The following is a 13,036-nucleotide window of genomic DNA, read 5'->3' as shown; positions in this document are numbered from 1 at the left end:
GGGGGGGGGGGGGGGGGGGGGGGGGGGGGGGGAGGAACAACCAACATAACAATAACAAAAAAACCCTCTGGATTTGTTGGAGTTTTGTAGGTCAAATATATTTGCTTCGGATTCAAATAAGGAAACAGTACATTTTGTCCCCTTTAGGTATGCTTTAGAGACTTGAGGAGAACTAATCGATGTTGAAACAAATGTGGTGGCTTTCTGGTGGCTGCTGTATTTCTGAGAGCTCTGAGCTAACCACATTGCCACGCATTTTTCTTTCGAAGTATGGTACATGCTCATTATAAGTGAAGATTTTTAGCTGTATATTCTTTTACTGAAGAGATGCTGCTGCTCTTGGTGAAACCATAGCACCATGAAGTCTGCTCACAAGTGGGATAAAAATAAATGCACTTTGCATGTCAAAGGTGCTGTCCTTCCTGACATGTTTATGTTCCTATCTATGCAGTTTTCACTGGGAGGCCATAGAAATCTATATAGAGACCTAATAGTCAAGTCATAAATAATGTGCTGTCCTTCACGACTCTGTTGTAAGATATTAAACTTATTAAGCAAATTAGATTTTTACATGAATAGTGTTAACAAAAAGACTTTAATTAAATGGCTGGATAATACAAGTACTCTACAAATAGTTACAGCCTAATACAGGGTTATTAATCAAAATTGGCATGCATGAACATGCAGTTCTTTCAATATATTTTTATTATGTTGAAGTAAGTACATGGAAAATTGAGATTTAGTTACTAAATGTTCAAAACTATATACTCTTTGCTGCCCAGCTTCTATGTGCCTAAGGAAATGACTTCTGACTCATTAGGGCTTCAGAAATGTCGTGTCTTCAGAAAAAAAATCAATAAATAAAGAAGGCATCCAGTTAGTGTTATGGCTTTGGTTTTATTCTTTTACTTAATTATTCACTTGCTACTTGGCTAGAGAGGGCAGCTACATCTGAGTAAATGACATCTTTTGGTGTTAGATAGTGACATTGTTAACTTAGTACAGCATGCCACTGTCAAATACTACTGTTGGACTAATGTTTGGTATCAGTTCTGAAAACTAGCAAGAAAAGGTTAAGTATGAGAGAATTTCCATAGTATTATTCATACAGTTTGCCAACAAAAACTAAAATAAAATGCTGATTTTAGTGAGAGTAAATAGCAGAGCTTCAGATCTTTTGAAATAAGAGTTTTGTGTTGTTTAAGAAAAGCATAAAAATGGCAAGCATTTTGGGAATTTTATGCTAATCATACAGGTAGGTAACTTGCTCACATTTTTAGTATTTGTTTACTTTCCACTGTAATGTCACAGAATTCTAAGACTAAGAAGTCTAAATGAAATATAATCTAAGTGAAATATGATCTAAAATAAGGAGAAATAAAAATAAATTGTAAGCGCTAAGGCTTCACTTCTTGCAAACTCTTTAGCTTTACTTTTTTCTCCAATTCTAGAATAGCCAAATGTTTCTATGATACAATCTAGCAAATTCTGTCTACATCCTGGTAAAATATAACTTGGTGTTAAGTATGCAGTGAAACTCTGTGGGTGGCCAGTGATTTTATTGTCTCAAATTCAGTAGTTTATCTGTATAAGTAATTCTATCATTGCAGTCAAAGTATAATCGACTTCAGTTGTATTGCTATGTGTAATGGAAAAATACAAATGTAAATATGAAATTGAAAAATATGTCTTTGATATTGAAACCTTTTTATTTTTAGATACTATATTGTAGCTGTAGTGGAATATTAGGTATACTATACTGTATGATACATTGCAGTCATTTTGTAATGATGTTGTAATGTTTATATAGGATGTTTCATCATCATCACATGATGAAACATCCAAAATCCAACATATTTTAGTGAGATAAAGGGCTACAAAGTAAGGCAGCAAGGGGTTTATGGTCATTTTAAGAGATCTTGGATTAGAAAGTGTCAAACATTGGCTTGTGCTCTTAATGTAACAAGAAGATTATTACTGCATTTCATTTGTAGAAGGGCTTTGCTGTTGTTTGGGTGTTCCGGTTCTCCCTTGTTTTTCCCGTTAAAATAGGAGATTATACACATAAAAATACCTCTTGTCTCTTGAAGAGCACCCAGATAGTGAGTCATGACAGTGGCTTTTATAGAATCATAGTTCTGTCAGTTGTTTTTTTCTTGGAGTTAATTTCAAAATTTGATTTCCTCTAAATTAAATAGTATTGACAGATGGAAAAGTTAATGCGTAGCGTACCTTCAGATGGCAATGTTCAGTTGTGAAATCCAAACTGTTCTGCTATCACACAGGTAAAACATCTGTACTGTTCAACTGTGGGAGTATTTTATAAATGAATTACTAAAATATTGCTGGGAAATGTACATAGGGTATTTATGAATACAGCTTTCACAATTGCTGAAGTGCTCTAAAATGAAAGTTATTTACTACACTGATACATTTAGTGTTGATTTGTTATATATTGACTATAAATAGTTCTGTTGCTACTTTGCAGTTGGTAGTGGAGAACACATTGCTACTGAAGAGTTTGGCTTAGAACCATAGAATATTAAAAACTGGAAAGGACCCGGGAGGTGATTTGATCCAGTCTTCTGCTCAGAGGATGATCAAATTAGATGAGATTGCTCAGGGCTACATACACTTGACTGTTGAATATCCTTAAGGAGGGATGTTCCACAGCCTCTCTGAGTAACAATGATTGACAACCCACACAGTGGAGAAAAAAGTTCCTTTGTATCTAACTGGAATATCCCATGTTGCAATTTGTATTTTCTTTTTGAAATTTGTCTTTTCATCCCACACTTCAAGTAGAGTCTGGCTCCACACAGACCCCTCCGATGAGGTAGTTGCAGATAGCAGTAAGATCCCCTTTAGCTTTTCTTCTCCAGGCTGGACAAACCCAGTGCTTGCAGTCTCTTCTCATATGCCATGTGCTCCAGCTTTCTAATCATCTTGGTGACCTTTGCCAGACTCACCCAAGTATTTAATTGTCTGTCTTGTACTGGAGAGCCCCAAAGTGGGCACAGTGCTCCAGATATGATCTCTCAAGCCCTGAAACAGTCACTTCCCTCAACCTGCTGGCGATGCAGTATTCAAGAGCTATAGTTAAAAGACCAGCTTCTACCTTATAAGTGAGTCTGATTAACCATATTGCTTAGAAGAGGTCTGACAAACTCAGGTTCTTATAAAATTTCAGATTTCGTGTATTTCTCACGAGTAGGTTTAGATATTAGGATTCAAAGATAGTATTTATTATATGAGGCTATTTAAAAAAAAAATCATAAAATACCAGCAGTCCCAATGTACAGAGTATTGTTGCTGATGCTGAGTTGTCTGTTTCTTCATAATTAGATGGAAATTTCTTATCTGATAAATCCTTTCTATTCAGAGTATAATCACTTGCTTGTTATAATTGCTACTAAGTAGATAGCTCAATAAAGTTTTTCTGGTTTCTGCTGTAATGTGTGGCACAGATCTGTTTCAACTGGGGTACTTACTCACTGAGGAAGGATGAAGAAATGAGGGCAGAGTGGAGGGAAGTGAGAAAGTATTCTGTAATGCGATTAGTGACAACTTACCTAATTACCCTACTTGGAAAGCTGGGTCTTATCAGGTCTGCAGTAGTGATAAAAATCTAGGTAAATGAATTATCTAGTGGGAAGTTGCCCTTTCATTGACTGTCATGTATATTTCAAGGAAAAGAAATACTTTTCTCTCTCTGTGGAAAATTTTTATCTGAAGTTCCAAATATTCTGTATGCTTATTTTTTTCCAGAATACCCATCTCCTCCTTTTCTCAAGACAGTATTTATGAAGTTCAGCCTCCAAGAGCTGATAGAAAATCAATAGAGATTTTTCATGCGCACATTCAGGCTGGAAGAGGAGACATGCAGCCCCTGGGAAAAGATGACTTCCTCATGTACAGAGAGTACATTCGAAACAGATACCTGTAAATACAAGCCGGATTCTCCTGCCAAGTCTACTGTACTGAGAGATCATAAAAATAATTTTAGAAAGGAAATCTAGTTTTATTATTTTGCAGTAATAAATTCATTATCTAACATTTCTATTTATTATTCTTTAATATTATCCATTTACAGTTTGTGCTTTACAGGATAAAAGTGATTTAAATATCTGCTTTTCAGATGAAAGAGAAAGTGTATCTTAAGAGACTACGTGAATAATTGGAGTACTTACCATCACTGAAGAATATATATCAATTTATGGCAAAGAAAATACTGCATCTTTAGGTTTTTATGTTAATTTCTTACATTGTTACATTTGCTAGTAAAGCTGAAGTGATTTGTACATAAGAATCAGAAAAGAATAGTTTTCTTCCTGTTTGTTCTATGACAGCGAACAATTTTTTTTTTACAGCAGAATGTTTTCTGATATTTCTTTAGATTTTTAGCAAACTGAGTGCTAAAATGACTGCTTGTAATTTGCTGCTTTCTTAAGCAAAGGTGAAAAATATGTGGCTTATGTCAAAATCTAAATTTGCATCAAGACAAACCAGTTTTATAACCCTTATTTGTGTCAAAACTAATCTTATTGGTGCTAGTAGCTACAGAATCTGTCACATGCAGGGTGAAGATGGTTTGTGATAAATAATCATGGGCTTCTTGTAGGAATCTGAGGTAAACCACTTACTGACTGCATCTGGAAATGAAGGAATGCTCTCCACTTTACTGGGTTTAGTCTCTTAGAGGACACAAAACTATCCTGTCATTTTTCTGTGTGACAGGCGTTGCCCTTTTTGCAGCATTCTCTTTCCATCCCTGTGTTTGTGCTTCTGCAAGATGTAGGGTACTAATGTTAACTCTTTATTAGGTTTGCATAAAAAAAGAGAACAACACACAAACCAAGACTTCCAGTTTAACACTGCCTGAATGATAAACTTTTAACAGTCTGAATAGGTCTGCTGCTTAATGCATGTAAAGGGTTAATTTAAAAAGAAAATACACTCATCACCCATCTAACAAGTTTAGTTGTATGAAAGACTCCAGAGATTGCTGCCTCTGCAGCTACCTATTTTATTCCATTCTTGTGATGATAAGGTTCAGGTCTCAGCCGTGTTAGAAGTTCTGAATAGATGCATATATTTCCCTTTCAGAAACCAAGGAAAACGTGTATGAAATATATATATAAACACGAAAAGAATGGGTTGTGTTGGCTCTGAAGACTAACATGGTGTTCTCTTTGACTCTTCAGTGCTAATGATCATCTTTAAACTATATGGACAAATAAAATAGTTATGAGAAATTTGTTGGGTTTCCTCCAAAATATGTTTAGATTGTTACAGTGTGTTTGAAGGTTGCACTGAAATACAATACCAAAATGTACACCTGTACAATGATGACTTTGCTTCTTTTCTTGTGGAGTCAAGAAGTACAAACATCGAATGAGAACTTGGTCATTTCTGAGCCAGTGGTTCCTTGGTGCCTGTCCCAACAGCTTAAGCTTTGTTCTGTGACCCTCTTCAGATTGATACTTTTGTGCCTTTAGGAGCAGTTATTCCCCAATGCTTTCACTGGAAGTTTCATTCCCTTATGAGTTTTGTTTCTGCTTGCAATGCCCACTGACTTTTTGTTCTCTCATTCTCGTACCTTTCCAGACTCAGCTGTGGCCCTGAAATAGGATCCTTTTAATGTGCACACAGCTGTAGCTACCAAAGGGAAGAAAGCATAAGAGCTTTAGGTAGTTCTGCTGTGACATTTGTGGCAGCTTTCTGTTTCGTTACTGACTTCTTAAGATTTTTGCACAGGATCCCAAGGAGGGGTTCTGTTGGCTTTCACAGGCTCGGGCCAGATTTCACTTGTATAAACTCCAAAGCATGTGACCTGTCAAATAGTCATGTTCTTTTTCTTCTGACTTTTTGGTAGTTTGTTTGATTTCCTTTTCTCTTTCTTCTTCACCACCTGTGGTTCAGAATTGTTTTTCTTACCCAGAACTATGCCACAAGTTGTAGTTTTCCCACTGTATTGATCTTCTCCTTTTGGAGCTCTCACTTCCTGAAGAAAAACTATGTAAATTTTATCCTTTTATTGAAAAAAAAGTTATTGTTTCTTCAGCAACCCATATCCCTTCTTTTTAAATGCAGGCTGGGCCATTATCTGTCTTGCCTGATTTCCTACATCCTGTGGTGGTGACAGACGTGTGTTTTGTTTCTCTTGGGTTCTCTGTGTCTTCGTAATATTTTCTTGAGAAGTGGTTGGCTTGGGTACAGGATGTTAGTGCTTGAACAAATTGTAAGCATCACTTAAAATCTTTTCCTCTAGAGAAAGTCAAGCGCTGCTCTGATTAAGAAAGTAACAGAACATTAAAGTGGTCCCCTCTGATTGTCTCAAGTCCTGCTATAGCAGCACTCTACATTCTACTGCGTGGAGTTGTCCAAGGGGAAGAGAGCCTTCTTTTTTGTTTGTTTATACTCCCAAGGAAGTGGGTCCAGCCAGTTTCAATAAGCTAGTGTTGGCACATGTCAAGATTCACTGGTGTGTCCAGGCAGGGATTTTGCAGTGACAAGCCTCACTCAGGTCCTTTATGAGTTTCAATCCTTTCTGTTCTGGTGTTTCTATTTCCTCCCAGTGCCTCTTCCTCAGTATTAATGGTGGGCTCAGACATGCAGAGGTCTGGGACTCACTTCACCACCTCCTGTGACTGTTACCTGTTCTAAGACTGACATTAACCGTGCTGCAGGGTTAAGCTTAAGTGCAAGCTCTGCTTCTCCCTGGGCTGGGGGGACACAGAGGACACCCTGCAGACACAGCCCTCCTGGTGTGCTGGTTACAGCAGGGAGGATTCCATTATTTCTCAAAGAAGGAAAATAATGAATGCTGATTAAGTCATTGTCTGATTATACCCACTTTTTTAATCCTGGAATATAATCAGAATGTGCAGGATGTGTTTGTTGGCTTTGGGAAGTTGGGTGTTGCACGTTGACTTGCCTGAGTAAAAGCTCAGATTGAAAAGCAGATTCACATACTTAAACTCAGGGACTGATGACTTTCATCTGAGTACTTTCAGAGAATACTGATCGGCACCCATTCCTTAAAGCATGTGTTACCATATCTCAGATATCTTGACTGCATAAGGTTAAAATGTCTCTAGGATGGAAGGAAAAGCAGCTTACAGGCCGTGTTATTTATTCATCTTAAGATAAGCAACACATTACTTTAACACTGCATCAGGAGCCATTTTTATTGTGACACAGATCTTCCTGTGCAAAGTGGGATCCCATCATCCATCACCCACTCACACCCTCCTGCACTAACACACACCATTAAGGTGACAGGCAACAGCTTATGCTATGTCAGGTTCGTAGAGGTGGCACTGTCTTATGCCTACTGCAGATGTTTCCATCAGACTTCGGTCATCCAGGTGTAGTTAGCAACATTGTGTGTTGACCTGGTTTTGCAAAAGTGACAGTGCTCAAAATCCCACTGAAGTTCCAGTATTCTCCACACGTACAGCCACTTTATATCCCAAATCCAACATCATTCAGACCTGGGCTTTTGCTGGAAGATCCCCTTCAAACCTTTTGTGCACCCCCAGCCTACTTGCTGATGGGGTGGTGTAAGGAGCAGAAAAGGCCTTGGCTTTGTGTAAGCACTGCTCAGCAGTAACAAAAGCATCCCTGTGTTATCAACACTGTTTCCAGCATAAATCTGAAACACATCCCCCTTCACTAGGTACCGTGAAGAAAATTAACTCTATCCCCGCCAAAACCAGCATACCTGTCACCTGGTAGAGAAACCTTTTTTTTCCTGAAACCTTCATAACCTTTCCACAGCATGGCCTAAGTGAGCTTTTTAGGTATTTTTCATTTTGTTCTCCCTTTTCTCCCCATAAATCACAGTCCCTTACCAGGAGCGAGCAAGATCTTGCATCTTACTGAGGTAAAGGGAAAAGGAAAAAGGCAAAATAAGAGAAGAGCTAGGGTACTCTGGCTGAGAGTGGAGGGTTGGACCTCGGTGAGGTTTGTTTGAACAACAACGGGAAGAGCAGATTAGTGGGGAGGCCGTAATTTAGTTGCTAGGATCTGCGGAATTGCTGTGCATGAGCCTGGGCACATGCACATTGTGTGCTTTCACGTTGTCTGGCAAGTGGGCAGGTTGACACTGGGAAGCTGGAGCACACCATGTCGCAGAGCCCCAGCTGGGTGTGTGAGCATGGGTCCAACATGCACTGGGACACGTGGAGCTAAGGGCTCACACTGCCATGGCGGGGAGGAGGCTGGGTCACAGCACGTGTAAAAGAAGCAGCAAGCCTGCAGTTGAGACATACCCCATACCCCCACGAACCCTGACGGGAGTCACAGCAGTCATTTGGAGGATACATGTGCCAAGCCTAATTTGAATTTCCAAAGGTCACATTTGTCACTCTCAGTGTACCGGCATTCTCATTAACAACTCTCTCCAGCTGGTCCTGCACAATGGCTTGAGGACTTGCTGTTGTAACCAAGCAGTGCAGCACAGGGCTACCACTGAGGCCTTGGGCTCGTCTACTCTGCTCTCCACTTAAGAGGTGTCATAGGAGAGGGGGCTTTGTACCAGACGCATTATGCAGGTGATTGAATTTTGACTTTGCAGGCGTGTCTTGCTGGGTGTTGCATGAAACCTATAGAGCAGCTTTCTGGAGGTGTAGGTTGGTCTGCAGGACCACCTCATTGAAACCCGTCTTACCTGATGGCAGGAGCTTCAAATCCAGGTAGGCTGTAAACAGAGAGGAGGGCTTCCAGAGGCGAGCCAGCTCACTTGTCTTAGCATAGGATGAGTTACCCCTCTGCAGGTGCTTATTTCTTGCCATTGTGCCACCTCAGAGGAACCTACACAACTGGCTTAGCCAAGACACCTGCAATTACAATGTAAAATTAGATGAGCCCCTTGGTAGCCTTTATAAAACCTGGCAGAAATGTGAGATAAGTGATTGAACCTATAACATTATAATCAACAATGGGTTCCTTACAAAATGATTTTGTGGCTTTAGCCTCTGTCTCAACCATTCCAGACACAGATAGGTGCACCTCTGGTACAGTGATTCTCTAAAACAAGGGCATATACTACTTCAGGGTATTGTCAGGAGTAGATAGGACTGCTGATTTATCACAAGCCAGGGCAGAGAATGGGATGCTCTGGGTTAATGATCAGTGGCTTGACCAAAACAGGGCTCATCTATGTCTCCATCACTGATGGACTGTAGTTACCTCTACCCACATCAGGAGCTTTGTCCGGGGATCAGCTCTCCCTGACTCCTCTGAGAGTCTCAAAGCTTAGCTCTGCTTCTCCTCTGCCTCTTCCAGCATGTTGGCTTGGATCTCTGATGAACATTGTGTTATGGAATGTTTTTTCCAGTAACATCTATACCATTAGAGAGTCCACAGACCCATCCACTTCCCACTCACTAAATGCTTTTCCTGGAAGGGCTGGGTTTGGGTCGTGTTAGTTTTCACTGCAGCCTGCTGAGCAAAAGTGAAGCCTGGGCTCAAAGCACAGGGAAGTGTCCACAGTCTGAACACAAGGCTACCTGCCTCTTCAGTCAGAAATAATAGGTCACAAGTGGGAATCTTCACTTATCTGCCATATAAATGCTACCTGGCCCCTCATTTACCTCGTATATCCTGCTTTTGGATGTTCAATAAAGTATGTGTCCCACAGATCACTGAATCTGGTGATCCATTTTAATCATCACCACCCATTTCCTCCATGCTCCCACTTTTTAAATGTTTGTTTTTAATTTTCCTCAGCAGAGGCTCAGTGATTTGACTATTAGATGTGCCTGTGAAAACAGAGGCTGCATTTCAGAAAGGCAGTTAACTCCCTTTCTGTGCTCTCAACAGGTTGTCACCTGTCTTCTCAACTGCATGAATGTGTTTCAGACTGAGCACCTCTGCATGGCTGTACATCAACGCATGGGCACAGGCAATGGCGATGGGCCAGCATGGGCTCGCTTGGGTTTCAGTCACAGCAGGAGGCATTTTGAAAGAGCACTGCTTTTTCCACAGAACCCCCTGAAGCTGAACAGTTTAATGTTTTGTTACAGGATAAGTTTTCCAGTGCAAACTAAAAATATCATTAAAACACTTCCAGTACTACAAAGTGTTTGGTACAGTATGAATTTACTCAAAGGAACCGTTTAACTTGAGCTGATTATTAGATCAGTCTGCAAATCCTCCAAAAAATGTTTATACTCAATTTAAATGACTTTGGGAAAGATATACATGCATTCTTCATAAGCATAAGATGCTTTCCAGCTTCTAATTATGGAATAATCCCAAGCAACTCTGTGAAGAAATGGACATGCTTTGATATTTGGATGAAATTAATACTTCTGCTCATGTTCTCCCTCAGTCAAAAATTTTGTTAACTCTCAAGCAGTGCAAGTTTGATATGCCGTTCGGGTGCTCCATGGCTAGAATTGAGTCAGTGCCCTGGCCTTTGTGGCTTCAGACCACACAGCAGCCAACAGCACTGCATGTTGTGGCATTCTGTGCCAACTAACCACAAAGAGAGAGTGAAATCATAGAATCATAAAATGGTTTGGGTGGGAAGGGACCTTAAAGATCAATTAGTTCCACCCCCCCTGCCATGGGCAGGGATGCCTCACACTAGACAAGGTTGGTCCAAGCCCTGTCCAACCTGGCCTTGAACACTGCCAGGAATGGGGCAATAGATGTGTCCCTGGTATCTTCTGGCACAGGGCACCAAGCCTGGTGAAGCCCATGTTTATTTCAGGTTCTGTTGGGAATGTGGTGTAATTGTTCTCCCCATCCTCTTTTCACCACGGCTCCCTCTCATCTGCCTGGTGTTAACAACCCATGTGCTTTCACTCACATATTTGTACTCTTTTGTCCTAACATCTCCCTGCTGTTCTTTCCATCCCTGTTAAGCTTTGCTGGCACCTGGTGCCCCCCACCCAGGCTGTGCTGACAGCATAGGCAGATGATGTGGCACACTGATGTATCTGGGCTGTAAGGGGGTACAGGGAAAAGAGACAAGTAATGTGGTCTCTAGCTCATAGTTAGGCCGTTTAGGTTTAGGTGGCCATTGCTGATGGCTTGTATACTTAGATTGATGGAGACTCCAGCATGGATTTGGTAGAGAAATTTCTGATTTCTTCCTGCTCAACCATTAACTAGAATACTACAGGAACACTGTATTTTTTGAGTTGAATGAGTCAAGGCTCAGTCTTATCAGGCATGAAATAAATAACTTTCTGCTGAAGCAATAAGGAACTTAACTTGCTTTCAGAGCAGAGAGTTCAATAAACCCTGCATTGATCTGAGAAGAAAATCATTAACTTCAGGAAAAGAGGGGGTATAGTTTTCTGAACAGGAGTTAGTTCCATTACCACTGAAGGCCAATCTGCTTAGATAAATGGACTTCTAGTAACTTTGAAATCACAGAAAAGATTGAGTTTGGTTAATAGTTTAACAAATAGTTTCAAGGAATACAGGCATTGTTAACCTAGCCACAACCAGACAAAAGCCACTGTGGATGTATTGGGTTTGCATGGCAAGGTCTTTGTAGCTGGGGAGCTAGAGGGATGGCTTCTGTGAGAGGCTGCCAGAAGCTTCCCCTGTGTCTGATAACAGCCAATGCCAGTCAGCTCCAGCACAAACCTGCTGCTGGTCAAGACTGAGCCCAACAGTGTCAGTGGTAGCACCTCTGAGATAACATAGTTAAGAAGGGGAAAAAGTTACTGTGCAGGAGCAATTGCAGCTGGAGAGAGGAGTGAGAACACGTAACAGCTACAGCCCTGCAGACCCCAAGGTCAGTGCAGAAGGAGGGCAGGAGGTGATCAAGGCACCAGAGCAGAGATTCCCCTGCAGCCCTTGGTGCAGACCATGCTGAGGCAGGCTGTGCCTCTGCAGCCCATGGAGGTCCATGGTGGAGCAGATCTCCACCTACAGCCCATGCAGGACCCCACGCTGGAGCAGGGGGATGCCTGAAGGAGGATGTGACCCCGTGGGAAGCCTGTGCTGGAGCAGGCTCCTGGCAGGACCTGTGGCCCTATGGGGGACCCACATTGGAGCAGGTTTGCTGCAGGAATTGTGACCTCATGGAAGGGACCCACACTGGAGCAGTTCATGAAGAACTGCAGCCCATGGGAAGGACTCACAGTGGAGTAATTTGTGGAGAACTGTCTCCTGTGGGAGGGACCCCACATTGGAGCAGAAGAAGAGTGTGAGGAATTCTCCCCCTGAGGGGGAAGGAGCAGCTTTGCTCTTATTTGATCGGTAATAAATTATTTTTCCCCAAGTCAAGTCTGTTTTGCCTCTGATAGTAATTGTTGAGTGATCTCCCCCTGTCTTTGGACCACAAGCCTTATATTTTCTCTCCCCTGTCCAGCTCAGGAGGGCAGTGACAAAGCAGCTTTTGTGGGCACCCAGTGTCCAGCCATGGTCAACCCACCACAGTGGAAAACGTCAGTAAAACCCAGGATGAACAAGTCCAGGATAAGGATGAATCATCAACAGTTAATGACAGAAATTACATTTATTTTTAAGTTTACTCAATGGGAAAGCACTGATTTGCATTTGGTTTGAATTTTGAGTGATTTATCTTACCTTTCACTGATTTTGAGCTGAAAATGTGCCTAATTTATAGTGTTTATCCTGCACAATCTGTCATATAATCCATCATACGCCATAGGTGGTGCTCACAGGCATGATAATTACTAGAGTATGCAACCCATCACAGCCCCTATGCATTTTCCTCTGAAATGTATTCTGGGAATTGTGCACATTTATGAAACACTTAGAGGCATGTGCATCTCAAACTGTGGCTCTGTTTCCAGCTTTTTTCTCAGCAGCAACGTAGGTGGCAATGGCATCCACTTCCCTGACCATTTCCAGAATCCTGGTTTTGGTTGCTATGGCTCTGCTGATCTTCAATTGTTCAGGCTGAAATTTTTCATGGCAAGAAGCAAGAAATTTGGACCCTGTCTGCTGTATAGAAGACAGTAACATACATTGAAGGGACAGCATGAGAACAACAGCATATATATAAAATGTAATATAAAATATATAATATATACAATATTAT

At 41.1% G+C, this 13,036-nt stretch overlaps 1 protein-coding gene across 1 annotated transcript in view; it reads left to right on the top strand.

Annotated features, from left to right (window-relative positions):
- LOC104410925 (polyphosphoinositide phosphatase-like) overlaps window positions 1-4,502 on the top strand; it is a gene marked incomplete at its 5' end in the record, with an annotated part of 30,926 nt that extends 26,424 nt beyond the window's left edge. Inside the window, one exon of the mRNA XM_010021224.1 lies at window positions 3,769-4,502. Coding sequence (XP_010019526.1) covers window positions 3,769-3,946 — 178 coding nt within the window. The remainder of the gene's footprint in view (window positions 1-3,768) is intronic.
- Window positions 4,503-13,036: the final 8,534 nt, after the last annotated feature.

This window comes from Nestor notabilis, unplaced genomic scaffold (genome assembly GCF_000696875.1).
Source record: "Nestor notabilis isolate BGI_N333 unplaced genomic scaffold, ASM69687v1 scaffold1429, whole genome shotgun sequence".
Classification (NCBI taxonomy): Eukaryota; Metazoa; Chordata; class Aves; order Psittaciformes; family Psittacidae; genus Nestor; species Nestor notabilis.
This window is presented reverse-complemented; position numbering and strand designations above follow the sequence as displayed.